At 45.0% G+C, this 26548-nt stretch overlaps 1 protein-coding gene across 6 annotated transcripts in view; it reads left to right on the forward strand.

Annotated features, from left to right (window-relative positions):
• Window positions 1-4: 4 nt before the first annotated feature.
• LOC119172283 (N-chimaerin) overlaps window positions 5-26548 on the forward strand; it is a 59907-nt gene continuing 33363 nt past the window's right edge. For 2 of the 6 annotated variants that reach the window (XM_075893515.1, XM_075893519.1), the window contains exons 1-9: window positions 562-746; window positions 902-961; window positions 1058-1113; window positions 1553-1584; window positions 2404-2517; window positions 9897-10206; window positions 18002-18079; window positions 21351-21435; window positions 22191-22364. In XM_075893515.1, coding sequence (XP_075749630.1) covers window positions 668-746; window positions 902-961; window positions 1058-1113; window positions 1553-1584; window positions 2404-2517; window positions 9897-10206; window positions 18002-18079; window positions 21351-21435; window positions 22191-22364 — 988 coding nt within the window. In that variant the 5' untranslated portion in view covers window positions 562-667. The other 4 variants (XM_075893516.1, XM_075893517.1, XM_075893518.1 and 1 more) reach the window with 4 other exon arrangements.

Genomic DNA, 26548 nt, shown 5'->3' on the forward strand with positions numbered 1-26548 from the left:
GCCAAGCGAGTTGCCGAGGGGAAGAAAAAAAGTTTCTCGCCGCTTGACAAGTGAAGCCTGCGCGAGATGAGTTGATGCCGGCCTCGACCGGAAGTTTAATAAAGCAATTGACAAGGAGGGAACGCCTCGGACGATGCCTGCTACGTGTGTGTTGATGCCGTCTTAGCGTCGGACGAGCGCGCGTGCGCGTGTGTGTATGTGTGCATCGCGGCTGCGGCGATTTGTCATTTCCTGCAGCGGCGGGGGCCCGTTGCTCGCGACCATTTGTGGAAATGGCTCGACAATTCGGTGAGCACATGCGCATTGATTTTGCGAGTGCTTCGTTTGTTTGTCGTGCACGCTGCTTGTAGTGGATCGCTTGGACGAAGAAGTCCGGTAGAGAAGCGAGCACCCGTAGCCGCTGTCCCGGCGATTCGTTTCGCTGATGGGCGAGTCCGTGGTGCTTATTCGTTTCGCCGGCACGAAGCTCCACCCGGCTTTCGATTCGATTTGCGCCACACGTCATCTGATATTGAACCGCTTGTCCTAGAACTCGTGCGAATCATGTCTAGGTAAAGTTTGCAGCCGTTTTGGGTGTCTGCCAGGCTCTAAATATAGTTCAGACGGCGGGGACGAGTCAAAAGCCTCCGCTCTGCAGAAAGATCACCTATCGCTTTCCATTCCTTGGATGTTTTCTCAGCCGACTCGCCCGACAAGAATACACGCTACTTGCTCGGCCAATATACATCTGAGGCCGTGTAGTCGAAGTGAGCCTTCCAAAAATAAACATTGATAGCTTCAGCGGAATGAAAGGAAAAGAGGAGAAATAGTTTTGTCCAAACTAGTGATGTAATTTATGCTACCGCTGTCCTCTTTGTAGCTCGTAAGTGAATAACCACTTGCCTTCCATCCATTTTCGCAGCGGAGAACATGAAGCAGAAGCATCATATGAACGAAATACCGCCAGTGTGGAAGTCTTATTGTACGTACTCAGCATTTTTCACTATAGACCATACCTTGGGTGCATTCTCCCGATTTTATGCAGGAGGAAAGGAATAACGGTGTTTGTTATTTTCAGTGTACCAACTTCAGCAAAAAGCACCAACGCCAAAGAGGATAGTCTGCAATAAAGAGGTAGGCTATGCCCATCACTTACCTTGACTACTACTGTGTGGGTGTACAAATAAAAGAATGTCGTTGCCACAGGGAAACGAAACGGACGCGTAAAATAATCAGGTTTCATGACCATGTCAGTACATGAGGATAAGAATTATGCATCTGTTATGGGCTACTTTGCATTTTAAGAAAAGTACCGATGCTGGAACTGAATTTTAGTGTGTGATCGCGGAGTGTTGCACATAGTAATAGAGAATCAGAGTATACAAAGCGAGCCTTGTAAATGTACCGGTGTGATCGAAGCATATCACATGCTATGTGTGGACTAGTGCAGATATTTCACCGGTTGTAGTTGGCGTAATTGTAGAATGTTAAATGCTGATTTGTCTTGTACTAAATAATTTATAATGCATAAAAAGGCTCGAGGCATTGACATATTTTCTTGCTTGTACTGCAGGTGCCTAATCGTCCTGCTCATTATGGGAGGGAGTAAGTATTTGTGTATTGTTCATTTTTGTGTCTGCTAACACCTGTAAAACCTTGGCAGCAAGCTGCTAGTGCATGCAAGAATGCAAACAGAATAAAATGTATGCACAGATTAGCATTCACACTAATGCTAAGCTATGTATACAAGCCATGGTTTAGTGTATGGAACATAACTAAAGAAAGCGCTCATTAAATCCTGTTATGCTGTGAAAATCAAGTGCCAACAAATGGTTAAAAAGACGAAGAGGTTTTGGTCGTGCTATGGGGGCTGTGTCCACAATTTTAGTCTTTGTGCTTGTGTTTTGATCATCGGTCAGCGCATGATTTTTGTGCCATGAACTTTCCTGATCGGACTGGTTTCCATCAAACCCTACATTTCATGAATCTGTTTATGCCAAACATTATGTGCGACAACTTCACGCAGACACCCATTTGAAAATATCTTGGTAACACGAGCGGATATTGTCATCTTCCTGCAGCTGCGCTATGGGACGGGTTAGAGAAAGCTTGGGATAATGTCTGTTGAAATGGCTGTTTGTTTTCAGTGATGGAATGCTAGCAAGTCGTGAAGATCAGTTAGACCACAAGCTAAGGTTGCCCAAGCTCTTTTGTTTTCTTGCTCTCTCTTCGGTGTGTTTTTGGTCACATCAAGCCTTTTCAAACACCAAGGGTACATTGTGACATTTCAATATTCTCGATATTTAACTTAGCATGGTTGCTTCAGAGTTGTCTAAGAATATAAGAACACCCTGCCGTGTTTATATCACTGCATCGCAACAGTAAATGAGCAGTACCTTATGTCAACTCACGTGTTCAACCTAGGTTTCATGGGATTATATCCCGGGAGGAAGCGGAACGCATGCTGCAAGAAGGGGATGGCTGCTATCTGGTCAGAGAAAGCCAACGTGCTCCTGGTCAATACACGCTGAGCTTAAGGTGAGCCTCTCTTTGCTTTCCTCTGTTTGCCTACACAAGCTCATTGGCCGTGCTTTTTCACGTTGATCGCACTTAACCTAAGCGAACATGTCGCCAGTGTGGTCTTATCTGGTACTAGCAGTAGTTTTGTTGTGTCAGAGATCCTTTTAGCACTCATTTCATTTGTAGTTACCTCTTTTTGCGTTTCTCCACATATTGAGGTCATAGGTTTGACACACGGCCAGAGCAGCCGCCGGTCAACGGGCATAAGTATGCAAGAACTTGTGTATGGGGGGGGGGGGGGTGCTTAATGAAGGGTCACTAAAAAATAAAATGATTTCAGGAGTATTAGTAAATAACCCTACCGCAACACGGAAACAGCGCTATTCGCAAGACTAGGTGCTCAGTATGTCAGAAAATGTGGTATAAGAGAAGCTATAGGAAACGCCACCTTGAAGTTCTCACACCAGTTTGCCATGACAATTATAGATCTTCATGGAGACTGCTAGCTCCTGCGTAGTTCTTGATCAGAAAAAAATGTGCATCATATTGAGTTTCTAAGGAGTAGGAGATTTTGCATGCTGTTATGCCAGCGAGTCCTCGTCAAACGACCGTGCCTCTGAAAAAGGCAATCTGGGTCAAGGCCAGCCCACAGTCCGCCTGGCGCGATCACCTCGACGGCGTGAACACGCGCGGCGCCCCTCTGGCCCACGTGCAGTGAGTCAGCTGCGCACGTGACAGCGAGCCGGCGTCCTCGTGTCAGGTGGTCTGATGCATGGCGCGGCAAACCCATTGGAAGAATCTGCCCTGACGACCAGCGGCGCTTCTGATTGGACATTTTGGTTGGACCCGGTGTAAATAAAAGAAGCCCTGCGGCGCGTCGCGATCGGCAGTCCTACGAGAGAGGAGTCCCCATGTCGGAGAGCCGACATGTGTATGAGTCAGCGGTCTTAGGCGAAAGGCTGACCTATGTGTTAGAGAGGAGAGCTCGGCTCTTCGAGTCTCTGTCGGCCCCAGTGCCGAAATTGTAACGCCTCTGTATATATGCTGTACATAAACCTTGTTTAACTCACCGTCGTCTCGTCCGCTCGTCTTATCAGCTCGGCGCAGAAGCAGTCGCGAGCTGAGATACATACGCTACCAAACGGCTGGTGACCTTCCCGGCGGAGTTGAAAGCAGTGGCGCCTTCGAGGCCGTGTTGGCGTCCCCGTCTTTCGCAACAGTGGTGGCAGCGGTGGGATCGGCCGGGGTCAGCGACATCGATGCGGTGAGTGCCTGACGTTTTCCCCTCAGTTCACCAGACTACTCTAGCTCAGGTTGTAGTAGTTTAGAGAAGGGCTGTGTGAAGCATTCGAGTGAGCTTTGATCGTTTCAAGCCAAGTTGAAGTGCTTTGAAACCAAAGTTAATGCGGAGGTGGTAAACACGGGAGTGTGAAAAATTGCTTGCGCGTCTTGCTAGTAGGCTTATAGTGGGTACGGCAAGTAGATTCTTAACAGGGGCAAACAGCAAGAGGCTAGTGTGAACGATGGAGAACCTTAAAGTGAAGGAACTCATCGAAATTTGTGAGGAACTCGGCATTACTTTGGGCCGAGCGAAACGAAAGCAAGCGATCCTTGAGATCATGAAGGATGAGGGAGTGTCGGCTGAGGAAGTCGATGAGGCCTGGGCGGATATCAAAGCACGCCGCGAGGAGGCTGAAAGGCGAGAAGTAGAAACTCGCGAACGTGAAGAAGCTGAAAGGCGCGAACGTCGCGAGCGCGAGGAGGCCGAGAGACAAGAGCGCCTAGAGTTGAAACGACTAGAATTGGCAATCCTACAGTGTTCGCAGGCGCCTAGCGTAGCTTCTCCAACAGTTCAGGTCAGTGGTTATAGAATTCGCTATCAACTGCCACCGTTCGTAGTAGGCGAGGACATGGCGAAGTATCTCGTCAAGTTTGAACACGTCTGTGAGCGAAACGCTTTGGAGCGGTCTCTTTGGGCGCAGAACCTGTTAGCTCTTCTTCCCGGCGAAGTGTCCGACGCGATAACTTGCTTGTCTAGGGAAGCGTTTGAGAGCTATGACGAGGTTAAGGAAGTGCTCTTGAGACGTTATAAGTTGTCACCCGAGGCTTTCAGGCAAAGGTTCCGGTATGCTGAAAAGGGGAATGAGTCACACGTTGACTTCGCGTTTCGTCTTAAAGCCGATTTAATTGAATGGCTCAAGGGCGAAGGTGTTTATGACGACCGCGATAAAGTGGTGGAATGCGTTGCATTGGAGCAATTCTACCGCTGCATCGAGGATAATGTCAGACTTTGGCTGCAGGACAGACTTGGGGAAGTACAGCTAAACAAGGCAGCAGAGTTAGCTGAGGAGTATTATACTCGCCGAAAGTTGCACAGCAGGGCAGTGCGCGTTGAAAAGGATGAGAGAAAAGAGGGCTTTTCAAGGAAACCTGATCAACGGAAACCCGTTCCGCACCGTAATTTCAAAAAGGACCCGTCTCTTACGAAGGACAGTGTAGGGGAAGGGCAAACAGAAGCGGAGAAATCGAGTGAGGTTTCTACCACACAGGCATTTGAATCGGAAAACAAACTTAACCCGCTAATCTGCTACAACTGTAAAAAGGAAGGGCACATCGCTAGAAACTGTCAGGAAAAGTTTGCCTTCGCAACGATCCGAGAATCAGAAAAAAACATTCGGTTGTTGGAGCCGTATCTCCAAGAAATTAGGGTCAATGAGAAAACGTGCCGAGCACTTAGAGACTCAGCGGCAACCATGGACGTTGTCCATCCTTCATTGGTGTCTCCGGATGACTTCACAGGAGAATGCGCGTGGATCAGGCAAGTCGCCGAGGAGCAGAGTGTTCGCTTACCAATCGCCACGGTTGTCATTGAAGGCCCGTTCGGTAAGCTTCGCACCGAAGCGGCTGTGTCTGCCGCGCTGAACGATCGTTTTCCTTATCTTTTCTCCAACAACTCGGAGCAGCTCCTCAAAGAGCAGGGCAAATCGTTCTTCCCCAGCTTTGCGTGCATGGCCCTCACGCGATCGCAAGCGCGAAAGCTTTCGCGGAAGCTGGACCTGGTTCCATGCGGTGAACTCTCAAGTGACCTTGTCGGCGGGTCGACGGAACCCCAAAAAGGAAAGTTTCCGCATGAGTCATGTGAGCAGTCACGCGAGCGGCCCGTCGCCGACACGACCGGCGCGGTTTCCGGAGAAAGGGGAGACGACATGGCGCCATTGAATCAGAGCGAGAGGGCTGCAACGCTCTCGCCTGTAGCGGAAAGTTGGAGCGAGCTGCCGAGAGTTGATCGAGAGACGCTCATTCGAGAGCAGCGTGAGGATCTCTCGATGGAAGCGCTAGTGGAAAGCCAAATTGAAGCGCTAGTGGAAAGCCAGAAAACCGCGGCAAAAGTGCTGTCGAAGGAGCACTACGAGAAATCGGTGAAGAAGCGTGCTTTTGAAGTTGATAATCAGGTAATGCTGCTGCAGCCGTACAAAAGGAACAAGCTTGAGGTTGATTGGGAAGGGCCCGCAAAAGTAGTATCGAAGCTTTCTGATACCAATTGTGAATTTAAATTAGGAAGGCGGCCGAACAAAGTTTATCACAGTAACTTGAAAACAGTCGTAAATTTACTTTTAAGTGCTTCGGAGGAAGAGGAAGCAGAGATTTTTAGTTCTAGTGAGATAATCGAAAGGAAATCGGAAGTAATCTGGGAACAGTTGAACCTGGAGCCTAGCTTAAGTGAAGGAGGACCTGAGAAAGAGGACCTGAGAAAGATTGGTTCCGAGTTTGGAGACGTGTTTTCGGACCGTCCCGGAGACACGACGGTGATCGAACCCGATATCGAGCTAAGCGGTGAGGAGTCAATCAGTAGCAAGCCGTATCGTTGTTCCCCTGTGCAACGTCGAAAGTGTGAGCCGCTCTTGGTGCCGCATAGGTATCGTCGCCTAAAAGTGGCCGGTTACTGAAGTGGAGCATGTTGCTCCACAGCGCAACTTTGACGTTCGCTATAAAAAAAAAAAATAAAGGAAAGGTAAACGCTAATGCAGGTGCATTGAGCAGTGCGTTCCAGCTAGTAACTTCTCAACTTTTCGGTTTCTGGCTGGCGATTCGGGGCAAAAATTTTGACCTCATCACGACCTTAGCTGAGCGCTCTCGTTTAGAGTGATCTCAAGGGGCCAGCTTTATGTGGTATTCTAATCCGTTACGCTGTTGTAAGTGTGAAAAATTCAAGTTCTTACTTTAAGAGTCTTGTGTCCCACATGTGCCTCTTGATGTAGAGGGAACAAAATTCCAATAGACACGTAGATAGGTATATGTTGTACTATACTTTGTCTGGTGTTCTGTCGGGTGACCGAGGGCACTTGCTTGTGTCGTGTGGTCGTGTGTTGTCTGTTGTCGAACCGTTCTTGGCAAGTTGCAGAACCATCGACAAGTGCTGAAACCGAAGATGGTCAGAAGAGACGAGTGAAGCTGGTCGACAAGTTGTGGCGACAAGCCAGTGGAGCTGGGATCCGTCGTCAAAAATGGGACGTGTTCCCGGAACAGTCTGGAGCTGTATTCTCCCCATGGCCCTGGAGGCGAACCTGGAGGGACCTGGCGAACGAGCGCACCTGACATCCGAGCCCCGTGGAAGCAGCTCGTCTTTCCGGTGCATTGTCTGGCGGCGGGGGTGCTGTTATGCCAGCGAGTCCTCGTCAAACGACCGTGCCTCTGAAAAAGGCAATCTGGGTCAAGGCCAGCCCGCAGTCCGCCTGGCGCGATCACCTCGACGGCGTGAACACGCGCGGCGCCCCTCTGGCCCACGTGCAGTGAGTCAGCTGCGCACGTGACAGCGAGCCGGCGTCCTCGTGTCAGGTGGTCTGATGCATGGCGCGGCAAACCCATTGGAAGAATCTGCCCTGACGACCAGCGGCGCTTCTGATTGGACATTTTGGTTGGACCCGGTGTAAATAAAAGAAGCCCTGCGGCGCGTCGCGATCGGCAGTCCTACGAGAGAGGAGTCCCCATGTCGGAGAGCCGACATGTGTATGAGTCAGCGGTCTTAGGCGAAAGGCTGACCTATGTGTTAGAGAGGAGAGCTCGGCTCTTCGAGTCTCTGTCGGCCCCAGTGCCGAAATTGTAACGCCTCTGTATATATGCTGTACATAAACCTTGTTTAACTCACCGTCGTCTCGTCCGCTCGTCTTATCAGCTCGGCGCAGAAGCAGTCGCGAGCTGAGATACATACGCTACCAAACGGCTGGTGACCTTCCCGGCGGAGTTGAAAGCAGTGGCGCCTTCGAGGCCGTGTTGGCGTCCCCGTCTTTCGCAACAATGCTAAGTTTTAGAAGCTTATTTACGCAACATGCCCATAATTTTAAAATATACCTTGAAGTCTTTGACATCATGCCAATCTGTTGAAGTTGCTAGGGGCACTGTTGGGGTTTTGACAAAATTTTAAAAAATCAGTTTTATCCCAGTTTTTTTTTTATAATAATACACTTATGACCATGACATTAGGGACAACATAGAATGATAGCATGTTCATAAAACAATTGATCAGTATGAACTGATTTAGTGTATGAATTTCACATCTCCTTAAAGGGGCACTAAAGAGAGGAACGAGTCTTCTCATATTAGTAAATTATTCTTTCGCACTACCAAATCACTATACTTGCGGTGAGAAGACACTCGGTAAGAAATATTACATGCAAAAGACAAGTGCGAGTGGCATTGCCGCCTTGACATTCCCGCACCAATCGCCATGACGTCACTGATTTTGATGGCTTCTACTAGGACATACGTACTTCCTAATCAATAAATAAGAAGCACATTGCCCTTATAAGAGGCTAGTGACTTAGCGTATAAAGTTTCAGGAAGTTTTCTTGAGTTAGTGTGACCAAAACACAAATAAAGCATTTTGAAACCTGCAATGTCACAGATGGTGTTCTTGGTACAAAATTTGAAAATGAAACTCACTTTTATTTTTTTTTCTAATAATGAGATTATGGTGTTGAAAGCGACTACAATATGGTTTTCAGATTACAGTTTATCAATTTAAGCTGATTCATTGAACTTCAGTGTCGCGTAGACTGTTTTCGTTCTACAGGGAAAAAAGGTGGTTTTTGTAGGTTGCACAAATTTTTTTTCACTGAAGGAACTACTAGACCTAATATTTTGTGTAATACATATATGAGGAACGCGATGAAGGAACTTTTTATGGCTACAAGTTTTGTTAATGGTATGTATAATATATGAGCACTGTAAATAGCCCATTTCAGGATAATGAAAAATGATTGAACAGAGTTTGCAATAACATGCTTCTACCTACTTAGAAAAGAGGAGAAAGAACATTATCATGTACAAAACATAATTCTCTGCAATAGGTACCATCTGTAAAAAAAATTCAACATTTTCATTGAACATGACCTACCCGACAAAAATTTTACTCTTAGTAAGCACTACCGTTCGGGGCGTCATATGGCAAAGTAATTCTTCCATATAAAGCATAGTGAAACATTGCATGTATTGCAGTAAATCCATGTTTTGTGTGTAATTTTCTAGTAGCACTTGCATTTCCTGCAGTTTTCATAAGTTTTTTTTCTGTCAGGCTGGTTTTGAAAGACAAATGGAGACGGCCCGCAGTAGGAAGCAATGTTGACTGGTGTTCTGGCCTGGTTTGCATGCTCATTGCTCCCATAGCCAAGGTTGAACCATAAAGCAGCATGCTCAGACTCGCTACAGCTCATCAAATCAGTAAAATCAGCCGAAAACACGTCGTAAATGTTGAAATCTGCAATCTTTTCAAAAGTGTGCGCGTGCTGCATCTAAGGGCAGCCACGCTTACTTTCCACTTAAGCGATCGTGCAACTTCGAAGCGCGCTAAAAAAATCAATGCTGGGTGAGAACTAAAATTACATAAAGAAGAAAACAATAATTCTTATCTATCATTACGGGTAGTGCGGTGTATCTGTGAATGAAGTGGAATGACTTAGAAGCAGCAATTCAAACTATTGATAGCAGGTTATTGACACTCTATAGGCAGGGTGCGGAAAGAGTTAAAGAATTGCTCTGTGATGTAATGCCCTGTGAATTAATCTGAAATTTCGAAGTGACTATGCCCTATTTCATGCAGGGACGTTAATTCACTCATTTCACTCAGCCATTCATTTCCACTGGTTAAAAGGATACGGTATTAATTTCTATAATTACAGACATTATTCACCTTTGCACATGTCCGAAGATGCTTTCTACCACAGTAAAGGGAACGCTGCAGACAGCACGCAGATAACTCCTTTCTGTAATTTTTCAATAATAGTGGACACATTACTTGAAATACTTTGTATATTATTACTGTAGAAAATGGCATAACATTTGCATGACCTCAGGGGATATAACTTGAGCATCTTGCTTTATGTTCTTGTTCCTTTCGTCAGGTTTGGAAACGCATGCAAGAACTTTAGGTTGTATCACGACGGAATGCACTACGTCGGAGAGAAACGCTTTGCAACGCTTCAAGACCTGGTGGCCGATGGTCTGATCACAATGTACTTGGAGACATACGCGGGCGAGTACATCAACTCCATGTGTGCTCAGTCGCGGTATGAGGACAGCCCATACATGACACTCCACTCGTACCAACGCCAGCTGCGTCAGAAGCAGCAGCAGTCACTTCGCATGCGCCACCATCGGCAACCACCGCCCGCTGCCGAGCAGGAGAGTCACGAGTACGACAAGCCCGATGAGGTAAGTGAGGGGCTGTCACTGTGCCCAGGATTATGTGCGTGCAAAATGTTGTAGTTGTATTGTAGGATGTCTATTGGTGTATCTCCTATTGGCGTATCTGCTGTGGGTAGGGGGGACAAGGCCCTCTCCCCCCCCCCCCCCCCCCCCCACTGAGGAAAGTACGGCAGTGGTCATTGTCTGCTACCCGCTAAGTAACTAACTGAACTGAGGCAACATTGATAATAAACTGATTATGACTGACATGATAATAAACTGATTGATTGATTGAACATTTTCATTCAGCACAGCAGTCACGTAATCATATATAATGAGATTTCGTTACCTATTTTTCCTAGACTTGTGCAGAGAAGTTTTTTTTTCTTTTTTCGTGTCTAGCCACCCTGCACTGTAGGCTTTCTGCATTGCATCTGTAATGCATTTATTGTTGTTTGCCTGACCTGAAATTTACATCACAGGTGACGCAGGTGCAGGTGAGAACCAAATAGGAAACACTCTATGAACCGATCGCCCACTCTTCCCGCCTTAAAAATAATTATCTTTCTTAGAAAACAAATTGAATCGCGGCTGATCTATATCTAGGACTCCGTGTTTTTCGATTATGCAAAAAAAATTTCATATACACTTGCTGGTAAAATTTTTGGCTTTTCAAATTCTGGTTTTAAAGAGCAATCAGCATTAAAAGAGCGTTTCCAAAGCTGATTTTCTTCACTTTAACAGATAGAATATCCATCAGTGTCACCAATCTTGTAAAGCAGTGGTTCTCAGCCATGGATGTATCGGGGACCCTTTGTGGATTGGTGGAAGTGATGGGGGATTCCTTGCAGCGAAGGGGAGGGAGGGAAGGAGGGGGTACATAGGTAAATTAACACAACTGGAGCATGAAATAGGTGCCTTTTATTGCTACCACAAATGTCAAAGAACCGTGCCACATCACTTCATTTTAGATAGTTCATGAATACGTGGCTCAGTCACGCCTAAAGAAAAATGCGGATGAGGGTTTCTTGGATCATAGAAATGGCTTCGCAGGCCCCCAGCACCACGGACCCCCATTTGAGAACCACTGTTGTAAAGTATGCTTGAGTCTATACTGAAACAAGCTTTAAGTTGTAATACTTACAAGTGTAGGTGTTTTATATTCAAGTATTTGTGCTGGTGTGCATGTGTTTGTGTGTTCAGGCCTTCTAGACATCCAAAATACATTTAGCCTGTTTGCATGTTTCGTGTTCAGGTATAACTTCATGTACAGTTTTACAGCATATAGAATAATAACATTAATAAATCCTTTACATTAAATCAAGATTATGAGATAGGACAAGCAGCTTGTCTAGCTCCTGTCCTCCAGAAGTACACTTTGGCGAGTTTGCAGCAAAGCAATGCAGTGTTAAAGCAGTGTGGTGCAGCTTTATTAAGAGTGTAAGTAAAGAGCAAGTGAAAAACAAAAACAAACGGAAGCATGGAGAAACAGGATTCCCAGCAACAGGACGACGCATTTTCGAGGAAAATGAAATTTATAGGAACACATTGCGACAACCTATAAGGCAAATGAAAGACCTGATTTCATATGCTTGGGCATTTGCCGTGAATCGATGAGGGCGTAGAGGTGTTCTTCAGGGGGGCTGAGTTGGGAGCACTAAAAATGGTCTGCATATCAGTCTCCAATTAACAGCCTCTCCTAACTCATATTATTGGTTGCGTGAAACAATTGTGGTGGCTCGCAACCATGTGATATGGAAGGCAGTCGACTCGGGCACAGAGGGAAGCCCAGCTGTGAGGCTCGCCCGGCAACTTCATCGACCTGAGCAAGGAGATGGTTAGAGTCCGCAGCTTTGTGGACTAAGAAAACTCTCCTCTGTTTCTAGTAATATTTATTTGTCCCAATTCGCAAACAGTTCACAGTTCAAATACATGTGTGTAAACGGCTTAGCATCCTTATACTACAAGCCACAAAAATCTTAAAGGCTCATGAATTCGTGTTGCCAACTGCTATAAAAGCTGCCACAAAATTTATTGACGAGAATCTGAAATGTAAGGAAAACAGTCTGTTTCTTTACATGTCTTTTTTTATATAAATATATGTATAAATACCTTCTTACATCGCATACTTTACGCCTATTAATCAACTTCGAAAGCTCTGCCAGTTCTATTTTGTCTGTTGTACTTGACACTTTCATGCTTTGACGCTTCTTAATTAGGTTCTTCGTTTCCTGGGAAAGCTTGCCAGTGTCCTGTCTAACTACCCTGCCTCCAACTTCCACTGCACACTCCGTAATGATACTCGTCAAAGGAAGCATCAAAGCAGTGAAGAGGAAACTTGGGATAGGCGAAAGTCGGATGTATGCACTAAGGGACAAAGAAGGCAAAATAACTACCAATATGGATAGGATAGTTAAAATAGTGGAGGAGTTTTACAGAGATCTGTACAGTAGCCGAGACAACCACGACCTTAATACTATAAGAACTAGCAGTAACCCAGATGACACCCCACCAGTAATGATAGAAGTCAGAAAAGCTTTGGAGAGCATGCAAAGAGGCAAAGCTGCTGGTGAGGATCAGGTAACATCAGATCTGCTGAAAGATGGAGGACAGATTGTGTTAGAAAAACTAGCCACCCTGTTTACGAGGTGTCTCCTGACGGGAAGGGTACCAGAGTCTTGGAAGAACGCTAACATCATCTTAATACATAAGAAAGGAGATGACAAGGACTTGAAGAATTACAGGCCGATCAGCTTGCTCTCTGTAGTATACAAGCTATTAACAAAGCTAATTGCTAACAGAGTAAAGAAAACATTAGAATTCAATCAACCAAAGGAACAAGCAGGATTTCGAACAGGCTACTCAACAATTGACCACATTCATACTATCAATCAGGTAATAGAGAAATGCTCAGAGTATAACCAACCACTATACATAGCCTTCATAGATTACGAGAAGGCATTTGATTCAGTAGAAATATCAGCCGTCATGCAGACACTGCGGAATCAGGGCGTAGATGAAGTATATATAAACATTCTGGAAGAAATCTACAGGGGATCAACTGCTACCATAGTGCTTCATAAAGAAAGCAACAGAATACCAATCAAGAAGGGTGTAAGGCAGGGGGACACAATCTCCCCAATGCTATTTACCGCGTGCTTACAGGAGCTTTTCAGAAGCCTAGAATGGGAACAGTTAGGGATAAGAGTTAATGGAGAATACCTTAGTAACTTGCGCTTCGCCGATGACATTGCATTGCTGAGTAACTCAGGGGACGAATTGCAACTCATGATTACGCAGTTACACAAGGAGAGCAGAAAGGTGGGTCTTAAGATTAATCTGCAGAAAACGAAAGTAATGTACAACAACCTCGGAAAGGAGCAGGAGATAGGTAATAGTGCACTTGAAGTTGTAAAAGACTATGTCTACTTAGGGCAGGTAATAACCGCAGAGCCTAACCACGAGATTGAAGTAACTAGAAGAATAAGAATGGGATGGAGTACATTCGGCAAGCACTCTCAAATTATGACAATTAGATTGCCACTATCCCTCAAGAGGAAGGTATATAACAGCTGTATCTTGCCGGTACTTAGCTACGGAGCAGAAACCTGGAGACTTACAAAGAGGGTTCAGCTTAAATTGAGGACGACGCAGCGAGCAATGGAAAGAAAAATTGTAGGTGTAACCTTAAGAGACAAGATGAGAGCAAAGTGGATTAGGGGACAAACGGGGGTTAAGGATATCATAGTTGAAATAAAGAAGAGGAAATGGACATGGGCCGGGCATGTAGCGCGCAGACAGGATAACCGCTGGTCATTAAGGGTAACTAACTGGATTCCCAGAGAAGGGAAGCGGGTTAGGGGGAGACAGAAGGTTAGGTGGGCAGACGAGATTAAGAAGTTTGCGGGTATAAATTGGCAGCAGCAAGCACAGGACCGGGTTAACTGGCGGAACATGGGAGAGGCCTTTGTCCTGCAGTGGACGTAGTCAGGCTGATGATGATGATGATGATGACTTATAAATAAATATATATATATGGCCTACACAGTGGGGCAACCTGGTGTCACTGGTCCCGTTAATTCGGGAGGCAATTGCCGGGCTAATTCCAAGGCCCGAGGTATCGGCCCCCCGAACCACACCACGAAAGCGTGGACAATTTAGAAGTGGTTCTATTTGGCGCGCCAGCGAGTGCGGGCTGTGGCCGAAAGAACAAGTCATAGCCGAGAGTTGATAAACAAAACAAAATTATATTCTCAGTAATGGCAGATAAAAACGATACACAAATATGTACACTCGACAATCGTTGAATATGATATGATACCAATCAAAGAACGTACTACACAGTACAATCAGCCACACTCGAAACAACGGACACAAACAACAATCCGCTCTACAATGCAGTCACATGCATCGAACAACCGAGGCACTTAAAGACGAAAGAGTTCGAAAACTTGTTGAGTCCAAAGTCCTTGGAACAAAAGACTGAATGATACTCTTCCGAGAATCACTCACTCAAAGTCCAGCGTTGTCGTTCCGCTGCCCCCGAAGTTTCTCTTCCAGGAAACCTCGAGTCTTCAATTGGCCGCTCTCCAAGCTCCAAACTTCTTCGCCGGAAACACGTCGGCTTCACACACGTAGCTGTTGCCACGCGTCTTCGCTCGATAGCGGTAAACACCCACTCTTGCCTGTAGCTCGAGTCTTCACCCCTCAGGTGGAAATCTTCTTCTCCTCCTTTGTCACGGAAGACAAAAGGCTTCGCCCACAAGGCGGAACACCCTACGCACTCTGGCGCATACTTTCTTCTTCTCCTGCTTTGTCACTAAAGATAAAACCTTCGCCGACAGACACGGCGGAATACCCTACGCACACTGGCGCTAACTTCCTTCTTCTCCTGATCTCCCATCTCTGCTGCTCGGTTAAATACCTTCCCCCCGAGATTCCAGAAAATTCTCATCATTTCATCGGCGCGATGCGCAGCGAAGGCTGGGGGAAAGGGCAAGACGGTACGAGGGCCGTCCGCGAAAGATGACGGAACCCTGCATCACCATGCCCTTTTCCATCGAGAACTTTCTAGGGCTTGTTCGGCCGCCGATGCGAGGAGATTGTTGGCGAACCTACGCTTCCGAGGGGAAGGGACGCTCGCCCTCTCCCCTCGCATCTTTGGATGCTTGTTTTCTTTTTTTTTTATCGTTGACCTCTCGGCGCTTCGGCGCGAGAATTTGGCGGCGCGCCCTTTTTTTGAGCGCTCGTTTTGTGACGCCTGGCCCTCCAACTTGTGCAGAAGTAGGTATGACACTAAAGATTTCTTAATTTGAGGAATTGCGTGCGACTGTTCATATTGATGCCAACCCACTGTGTTTCTTCGTTAGTATTCATTTAAGGGCAAAACAAATTTCATCGCAGTAAAGACTCCGTTTTCAAGCTTTGATCTATTATGCGCTCTTGATTGTTCATACCTAGCAGCATACATACAGCATCATACATCAGCAGCACTATCCTTTCATAGAACTGATGTAGTGCTACAGCAAGGTAGGTTTATGTCAGTCTTTTAGAACCACAGCTGGCCAAAATTAATGCAGAGCTTTCTCTGCTGCATACCTCGAAACCCTCATTACCCTTGCATGAGAGCATCTTGCGAAACTAGCTGCTGAATGCACTATTGATTATTGATCGAGTGCGTTCAGTGAATTGGCATTGTTGCCTCGTCGTTGTTAGCCTCAGTAGCAGTGGTAAAAAATTGAAGCAACTTTGACAATGGACTTGAAAGTATCCCTAAATGAATGTATTATTGTGATAGCAATTATATGGACAGACTCGGCTGGATTTTATCCGCCGACAGTGACGTCATTGTGGGCGTCACTGTCGCTCATCGTATATGTATACAAAATGCAAGAAAGAAAAAAATCCAAAAAAAGACTATGGCGCGCAGAGTTGAATGTGGAACCTATGAAATGTGAGTGCTAGGGGTTAACTACTGAGCCACAGAGGACCACGTCTTTTAACGTTCCAATAGCAAGCTATTTATATCTACCACTTACCGTTGGTGACAGGCATAGTAGGGGGGACTGTTGTGTTTTCAGCTTTACCAGCAAGATGGCGCCATGAGCGCGTGTCGTTACATCGTCACGACCAAAGTCATGATGCGGTGGCACGCGCTTTCATCTACCACGCGTACTTTGCCCCGCGAAGAGGAAAGGTAGACGCTCACACGCGCACCCTTATCTTGCGGTGTTGGAGAATCGTACATCTTGGCTGGCATTTGGATTTCACCGGAATGATTCTGTTGTAGTTATTGGGCGTGCAAAGGTCACTGCAATCATTGCAGTCTTCGTGAAAAGAGCGCGCTTTTCAGACACAGCGAAGTAACAGCTGAGCCACTTATTCACGTTCATCTGTACCTGCGAGTACGTTTCATGCGTTACTTGTGCGTGAGAAACTCGGGACACATTTCGATCTGCTTGCCAGTCTGCGCGTGACCTTCCAATTGGTTGCTATTGTTTTCATTGCTTCGCTTTTGTAGCAAAGCTGTGACTTTTTTGTTATTGGGCATGCTACAAAATCAAACTTACATGCATGGGACTAACATACTATTCTTGCTCCCAGACACCTTTGTAGCCATGATTGCCAGAGTGATACCATCATTCATGTCATCCCATGGCCACATTGCTAATGTTTGAACTGTTACTTTTTTTTGGGGGGGGGGGGGGGGGGCATGGCTTGTGATAATAAATGATGCTAATGCTGCTGAAGTTGATGCTAGTGCGAGTTGGTACCACACACCAAATAGCAGTTTGAAACAGCACAAAATATGGAAGACCGGTAGAAATGGTTAAAGATGGCCACTGCAACCAGAGCATATCATTTAAAGAACAAGTTAGTGTATTGCATGCTACTGTAACTTTATGCTGTGAGCCATGCCCTTGCATGTCATCTCTGAAGAGACACGAACATAAAACAATAGATCTGTTTAGATTGATAACTTCTACTCAGAAAACTCGTGGTGCCACTGGTTTCACTAATAATGAGAACTGACAGACAGTTGTGCGAAGGAAAGTATAGGGGATATTATTAGAAGTAATTTTGTAATGTAGGTGTGCATGAAGAAAAGAGAACTTGCCGTGGGCAGGATCTGCAGGTTTAGATCCTGCTCGCGGCATGTTATCTTTTCATTCACTTTTCTTGGTTCGCATTTATATTACAATCACTTCTAATAATATCCGCTATACTTTCCTTAGCATAATTTTCTGGCAGTTCTCATTAACACTGTTTCTAACCCTTCTTTCTTATCCTTCTTTCCTGGTTTTTCTATTGTAGTTTTGGTAATAGAGCAGAAAATCGACTTCAAAGCAATTTGAAGTTTCAAGCTAAAATCTCCACAGCTTATGTCACGAATTTTGAAATGTATTTTTTGTGCTTTGGCAACGTAGGCTTCACGAAATTTCCTGAAAATTGATATACTAATTCTGTGGCTTTCTCAGAGGACAACGTACTTCATTTTTACTGATTAGGAACTATGCAAGATCTGGTAGTTGCTGTGAAAATCTATGATCAGACGACATTTGGGGTGGAAATTTAAAGGTGGGGTCGCAACCCAAATATACTTCTTGGGCGTTTTCTTGTTTACTTAGCATCTTGTGGCTAGAGAGGGAATTTTGGAATTGTGAATGAGTAATTTATCTATATGAGAGCAATTGTTTTTCACATTGTTGTTCATTTAATAGTGGAGCACATTGTCATTTAGCTAGATTTAGCTAGAGCACTGTGTGAGACTTCCTCAGTCAAGTCATGCTTAGGTCGAGCTTTGTATTGAATACAATTTCAGGAGCTCGATTGTCCCTTGCTGGATGGCATTCCCGAGGACATCAACGTCCAAGATTTTGAAAAACCTCATGCTTTTAAGGTAACATGCGAACTTTTTATCTTTTCTTTGAGAATAGTGTTGTTTGGTGTTTTTTTATGGCAGCGATCACATTCAAACAGCTGCAAAATGTAAAAGAAGCCAACTCATTTATTTGTGCATTTAGACCCTTACATGCTGTGCAGCTATCCAAAATTCTCACTGAGAATATGTCTGTACAATTGAAATACTCCAGTTACCAACTCGCTTCACATCCTCCACGAGAATAAGTTTGATGTTACTTGCACTGTGTTTACCAGAAAGGAAAATTGTGTTCTGCATGTGTTAGAACTTGCAGGCACAAAATATCATTCAGGTAAAAACTGCACATCTGTGACACAGCCAGAAAATGATAAACACCACTGCAGAGCCGAAGACCATTTTTACTAGAATGCTGCCCAAACCCATCTCATTCACTGCATGGAAAGCACCAAGACATCCAAATCCATCAGTCCATTTTTGAGCTGTAATTCAGCTGTGTCTCGACACCGCTTGGCAACAACTCGAAGGTGTCACCCATTGGTCAGTTCTATGGAAGGCAAAAAGAATGCAATCTACATGGCATATACTTCAATGAAGTATGACTACTTACAGTCGAACTCCTTTACAAGAGACACTGATATAAGAGACAAATTGGTATAAGGGACACCAGTGTGCCTGAAGTAAAATACAAGTTGATAGGAAAATGCATACATAGTACTCTGCTTATAAGAGAGATCTCATATAAAAGACAAGAATTGATGCCCAGAGCATGCATCTTATAAAGGGGGTCAACTGTAGTTAAAACAAGCTTCAGCAAGCAAGGACTGTGTCTTGAGAATGGGGCATTTACGGAAGGCTAAAGAACTGTTCCGCTTAAGAGACGGTTATGAATCAAGTAGGCACTCATTGGTGGTTTTAATTTAGATTTGTAGACATTGTGAGCACCACTTAGATGTGGCCATATCACGTTGATGCAGTCTGTTTGCACTGCGAAGTGTGCATGGTATGGCACATTGTAAAGGCAGCCACACTATCTTTGATGAATCGTTCCTTTTTATCGTGCCTACTTAGTTCATTGCTGTCATTTGCACTACTAGAGAATTGGCATCATAAATATGTACAAAGTATGTAGGTACATTCTAATAGACAAATGGCATTAAAAAGATGGGACAAGAAAGGATACACATCACAGGGTTGACTAACAACAAAATGTTTTTTTTTTCTTCCAGTCAGCACATATGTGTATACTGCACCCCTAAGACAAAGAAACAACAGAAGGAAAAAAAAAACTAGAAATTAGGGTTCAGCCTGTGCAGAGGCAATAAAGTGATCTGTGTATCGGGAACTTTATCTGCTTTGAAAGGAGGAGCATCAAGTAGAGGCTTACAAATGCCTCGCCCCTGTTGTGGACACGGACAGCTTCCGAAATGAAATGCGGGCATTCATGTATTTGGACGAGAATTTCATATCTTTAAAGATGGCTGGCAACTGTAGTCATTGCACCGAAGAGATATTCGACCATCTCTAGCTTGTTTTTGAACCTTTTTTGAATGCTCGTGCATGTACTTATTAGCTCACCGCCCCGTTCGACCATCGCCTTAATGCCCACTAAAAAAAAGGTGGATTTATTCACACAAAATCGTGGTCTTTGTCCTTTCTTGTCTCGCCGCTTTAGTGCTTTTTTTTTTTCATTCGTCATCATGAATCAACCAGCCCAAGGGCCTAACAAGCCATGTACAGTAGTCACGGATTCAAACATGATGTAAATGCTCAGTTTCTCAAGATAACCACGTCATGTGGTGACAAACCTTGTCTCTAAAGATAATATTGGCTTTTATGTACGCATACATCGAAATTATGGTGATATGACCCTTACTGAAGACAGTGTAAACGAAAGTATCTGCGTCCCTTAGCTCTAAATTATCCTGTTTCAATCAGTCAGTACTGTACATTCTTGACCAATATAAGACGGAACACTGAAATTACCCACTAAAGGTAATTACCCACCACTGGTCAAAAGTAGCTGGCGAGCAGGAAAGTGTTTGTAAAAGCAAATGAATATTCAAGCAGAAAGGCACGTGTTGTAATTCAATATGTCATATTCGTAATGGTAAAAATTTCAATTGTTGATTCATCATAAATTCGGCTTTCTCTTTCATATTGCTCACAACTGTGCGTATTTAATAATGCCTGCTATGATGCTCAGCTGCTCGTTATGCAGCTTTCTTTCAATGACAGCATATTTTACACAAACAAATTTGTTAATAATTTTTTTCTTGCCCTGTAATGGATTAGAATAATTCTTTGTTGCCTTCCGTCACATTGTGTGTGTTTCTAAGAGCTTTGACTATGTATGTGCTTGCTTTGTCTTTTTTTCTTGTTTTTTGTTCTCACTCTGCTTGAAGCTGTGTAAAGCCTGCGGTATTGAATGAATAAAGAAATAACTAGCAGCTAGTTCAAGCTGTAGTATAGAGTAGTGTTTATGTTATCTTGGTGGGCTACATCTTGACAAAGGCTTCTTACTGCACTAAAAACATGGACAACAGAATATGAGAAGCCAGTTCTGGCTTTGATGGTTTCAGTTTCAAGGTGGTGTCAGGGACGTACTAAAAAAAGCAGTACTGCTTAAATTCATCGCTGATTAATATGCAGTTTGCAGCTGTTTATCAGAGATGACTTTCTGAATATAAAACTGGTGTTGCGAAAGCATTTTAGAGCTTACTTCTGCAATTCTATTTTCATTGCATTGTTAGAACATTGGTTTTGATGAAGGAAGGCTCTTTTTATGTTATCCAAATATAAAACTACACAATTAGATATTGGCATTCCACTGTTTGCCAATTTGTGTTTGGAGTAATGCATCTAGTTCATTGAATCTGTTGGATTACTTAGCAGGCAAAGTTATGGTTGTCATTTCAAATTAATGTGGCATTTTCCAAAGACATCTAGTGGTTACAGTGCTCGACTGCTGACCCAACGGCCCCGGGATTGAATTCGAACCGTGGCAGGCGCAATTAAATGAAACCATATGCCTGAGGTTCTTGTACCTAGACATATCTCTACCTTGAAGATCAAATACTGTCTAAATTTGCAGAAGCCTCCACTATGGTGCCCCTCATATTCTTATCGCACTTTTGGGATGTGAACACCCAATAGCAATGCTCATTAAAATAATTTGATAAATAATAATGGACTGTGCAAATAGGGCTTTTCATTTTTCTCCCGTTTTAGTACTCATGAAAAACATGCGACTCTTCAAATGGTGCCGATGTATTTAATTTATTTCGCGCAGGTAAATAACTTCAAAGGCCTCCCGTGGTGTGACTTCTGCGGCAACTTCATGTGGGGTCTGATAGCCCAGGGCGTACGGTGTGAAGGTGCAGTTTTGATATTTCTAAAAATTTTCGTTTCTATTGTAAATCTTCTTTGTAGAATTGTGTTATTTTGTTGGTGGTGGTGTTACATACAAACACAGCACGTGCCATTTGAGGGAATGCTTTTTGTACAGTCATTTTCCCAGAATGAGATTACCAAGAATTGTCTGTCTTGGAAAGATTGTGCCATGTGTTTGAGTACGTTTCATCTTTAGCCATAGTTTTTCGCATGTACAGTTGTCAAGAATGCTGAAAGTTTAGCATTGTACACTAAGTCATTCCAGTTTGTTTCACCACTAGCTCTGAAACCTAAACATATTTTCATTTCATATATTTTGTAAAAATATTCTCAAAATACTGTTTAAATACAAAACAGTGTCTTCATGTGCTTTATCAAATCAAAAACTGAAAACTCAGGAAGAAGTTATAATTATCATCATCGTTAAGGGACTTTTGGCTAAAATTGGCAACTTTTTGGAAGTCTTAGCGACTTCGTAAAAAAAAAGTGAACACCACTGGTGCTGATTTAGATAGATGGTTTCACAGCATGGCATTGCCACACAGCAGTGAAACCACATTTACAGGGGGCCATTCGCGTCTGTTAATATTACACATATTCGTTCACTTTGAATACTTTGAAATTTATAATAATCTGAATTTGTGTCAAACCAAGGTCGAATACTGTAATGTTTATTTTAATGTTTGCAGTGGCCGAACGCTCGCCCATTCCTAGTAATTATGCAGTGCTGTCCTTTCAGACTGTGGCTTCAGTGCACACAACCGATGTTCAGAGAAAGTGCCAAACGACTGCCTGCCGGACACCAAGTACGTCAAGCGGGTCTTTGGGGTGGACCTGACCACTTTGGTGAAAGCTCACAATACTCCTCGGCCATTCGTTCTGGATATGTGCATCAAGGAGATAGAGCAGAGGGGTAAGTTGAGCAACACACTGAGGTAGCTGAGCGATTAAACTGTTGCAGTGGTTATCTCAAGGAATTTAAGTGTTGCAGTGGTTATCTAATTGTCGTCATATATTTGTTTGCACATAGAGCATTATGTTGTCGGAATTAATCTGGAGTTCCTGACACTAGAGCACAACTCCCAACCTTAACATAATTTTGGTACATAATACACAGGAATATACCGTAATTACTCGAATCTAACGCGCACCTTTTTTCCGGTTAAGCGAGTTCATGAATCGCATGCGCGTTAGAATCGAGTACGAAAAAAAAAATTACAGTCAATCTATTGCCATCGGCAAATCCAAAATGGCCGCCCCCTACGTGCGTCGGCATGGCGCGTCGGCCATTTCTGCCTATGTGTTTCCCATGTGCGGCACTTCGTACGTGTGCTATGGAGTTCGTCATCTAGTAGTGTATTACAATCGACGGCGTGGAAGGGCCGACTCCCAAAACTTGAGTGCACCACGATGCCGCTTTTAAAAGAAAAGTCATCGCGTGTGCAGAAACGGAGGGAAATCGGGCCGCATCGCAGTCGTTCGGAGTTCCCGAAACGTGCGTGCGGGACCGGCGGGAACAAAAGCAGAAGATTGTCGACAGCAAAACTTCACGCAAAGGCTTCTGTGGACCACACCAGGGTCGGTTTCCGCACATTAAAGAGCTGCTCGGCGAGTATGTGCTTGAGCAGCGAGCCGCACAGCGGCCCGTGACGACAGAACTGCTCCAAGTGCGGGCTATGCAATTAGTCTTAGAAAAAGGTCTAATGCGGAGCCAGTTTAAAGCGAGCAGGTGCTGGCTAACTAACTTTACGAAGAGGAAAGGCTTTTTCCTCCAAAGGGAAACATGCATATGCGAAAAGTTTTGCGGAGCAGTACGATGAAAAGCTTCACAGTTTTCAGAGGTTCGTCCTAAACTTGCGGCGCAACAACGGCTACCTGCTTGGGCAAATCGGGAATGCCGATCAGACACCTCTTTACTTCGGCATGCCTGGCACCACAACCGTCGAGAAGAAGGGGGTGAAGCAAGTTTGCGTGCTGACATCGGTCCTCGGTAAAACTACAGTGACGGCAATGCTCTGTTACACGTCAGATGGGCACAAGCTTCCCCCGTACCTCATATTTAAATGGAAGACGCTCCCGAAAGGAGTTGTTTTTTCGAGTGATGTGATCATGCGGGCCAGCGAGAAAAATGGGTGCGCGTTGCAATCGATGTCTTACGTTTTTTTGTTTTTTTTCGCGGTGGAAATTGGGTGCGCGTTACAATCGAGGGCGCGGTAGAATCGAGTAAATACGGTAGCTGCAGTATACCTGATCATAGAATCAGCAAATTGGTAGGATTTCCCACTACTTCCTTTCACTGCTTCTGATTCCAACATTTCATTTTTCCAAGACTGGTACGAAAGTAGTAGTACTAATAAACCTGCCTGTAACGAACCTCCACATAATGTACCGCTCTATAACGATCCTCGATATTGTCAAGGGGTAAGTAGGCAGAGGGTAGAAATATATTTACAGATTGTACATGGAGTACACAGTGTCCTTGAACCAAGATAGCGGAGTGGCAACAACAACACGAGCTTTTGTTCAATCGTCATCTTTGTCGCCTTTATGGTGCATTCGTCGATGTTAATGTCGACTTGTATCATATAGCCCCCGCCGGTGAAAGCGCCGTCTCGGCGCTTAAGAAAGCGTGCGATGCTGCACAGAGAAGTACAGCTTAAGGCAGGAGACGTGTACAATATCAGTGAACGGCAGAAACGATGAGGATGGAGTGTCCAAGGGGGCGATCGCATAGGTGACCTCAGTCAGTTGGCGCAAGACTTTGTAAGGCCCGTTGTAGCGAGCGATGTACTTCGAGGACAGGCTAACGTGACGGGAGGCAGTCCAGAGCAAGACCAACGATCCTGGGGAGTAAGAGACAGCTCTGTGACGGCTGTCGTAGCGATTTTTTGAGAGAGCTGCGAGGCAGAAAGGCGATTCCGGGCAATCTGGCAGGCCGCTCAAGCCAGAGTAGTTGCATCGCGAGCGTACTCGGTAGGAGTGTCAGTATGCGACGGCAGAATAGTGTCAAAAAGCAAACTGGGGTGACAGCCGTACACGGGATAGAAGGGAGAAAAGCCAGCAGTGTCTTGTCGTGACGAGTTGTAGGCAATCGTCACGTAAGGCAAAGTGGCATCCCAATCACGATGAAATGCGGAGACATACTCCGGTACCCAACGGTGATTATGTACTGGCACCGATTTCGGACGTGTTATTAGACAGAAATGTTGCCCTTCCTCATACTCTGTTGACTATTACGAATAATGTGGCGTCGCTACCGATACTGAACTTCAGCTGGTGCATTCAAGTTGTTCCAGATGGCATGACTCTAGCCAACGTCTCTTCCATCAGTGAATATTCTGTTTCTGCATTCATTGCAGACGCTCCTTTGCCCGGTGCTGCATCCTCTTCATAGAGCTCCACTGATGCCGACTTTGACAAGATGATCGCGCCAGACCTCGCTCCAGCACAGGCAGCCGATCTCCGGCATATGTTGGCATCCTTCAGGGACATCCTCGACTTTGGCGACAGCTCTTTAGGTCAGACGTCAGTTGTTACTCACAGGATCAACACTGGAGACGCCAGCCCAATCCGACGACGTCCTTATCGCGAGTCACATGCAGAGCGACAAGTCATCCAACGTGAAGTTCATAAAATGCTCACAAAAAGCGTCATTGAACTATCTTGCAGTTCATTGGTTTCACCAGTCGTTCTAGTTAAAAAGGAGGATGGCAGCTGGCGCTTCTGCGTCGACTACCGTCACTTAAGCAAAGTCACGCACAAGGACATTTACCCGCTGCCACTGATTGACGATGCCCTCAACTGCCTGCACGGGTCTGCCTACTTCTCTTCTATCGACCTGCGTTCAGGATACTGGCAGATTTCCGTCGACGATTTAAACGGTGGAAAGACTTTGTTACACTGGATGGACTTTTCCAGTTTAAGGTAATGCTCTTTGGCTTATGCAATGCTCCCGCTACATTTGAGAGAATTATGGACTCCCTGCTACAGGGTTACAAATGGTCAATGTGCCTCTGTTATCTCGATCGTCATTGTATTCTCGTCGTCATTCGAAAGTCACCTTAGCCATCTGTCAGCTGTTCTGGAAGTTTTTGGAAGGGCAGGCCTACAGCTCAACTCCTCCAAATGCCGTTTCGGCCGCCAAACAATCACTGTGCTAGGCCATCTTGTCAGTGCTAAAGGCGTGCAACCCGATCCCGACAAAATTCGCGTCATGAAAGATTACCCCGCACCTCCACCAAAATGTCACGGGGTGAGAGTAGGCAGAGGGTAGAAATATATTTACAAATTGTACACGGAGTACACAGTATCCTTGAACCAAGATGGCAGAGTGGTAACAACGGCACGAGCTTTTGTTCAATCGTCATCTTCGTCGCCTTTATGGTGCATTCATTGATGTTAATGATGACTTGTATCAATATTATGAAGCTTTTATATTTCCTGCCGTTACTTCATGAAAGCACGTGTATTTGTGACCTCTGTGTAGCAAAGTAACGGCAGGAGACATCCTTGATATAACGAATTTCCGCCAGAAACAGTCTAGCAATTTCGCCCTGGATATTGTCATTTTGGCTAGAGCATGCATCTACCGCGGCTGCCCCACCGCCACTTCGTGCTTTGACGCCGGCATGCGCGGCGCGCTCGTGACCCCGGTGATTCCCAGGCAAGAGGGAGCACTCGTTATTGCGCACAGGTGTGCCCTCGAGCCAGCATTGACGGGCTCATGCGAAGTTGTGCCCCCCCCCCCCCTTAGAAAAAACAAAAAAATATAAAAAGCAAACTACCTTTGAGTTGGCAGTGCCACTCATCAATCAGTGCGGAAGTCTCTACACTGCACTTCCAGTGAACTGCACTTTCGTTGACGCAGGGGATTCCACTTTGCATTGCACTTTTAGTTAGTAACGTCACATATGAAGGGTTGCACTGCATATGGACAGTACTTTACTAAATAGTTTTTCGCAGTATGCGTGTCGTTCTCTCTTCATTGCCTCGCACTTGTGCATGGGTTCACTGTGTGGACATGGAGTGGCCCCTTACGACGTTAAGCTTTGTTGTTTTTTCTTTTTTTTTTTAATGCAGACAATCGTGTCGTCACTA

The sequence above is a fragment of the Rhipicephalus microplus genome, chromosome 4 (assembly GCF_043290135.1).
Source record: "Rhipicephalus microplus isolate Deutch F79 chromosome 4, USDA_Rmic, whole genome shotgun sequence".
Lineage (NCBI taxonomy): Eukaryota > Metazoa > Arthropoda > Arachnida > Ixodida > Ixodidae > Rhipicephalus > Rhipicephalus microplus.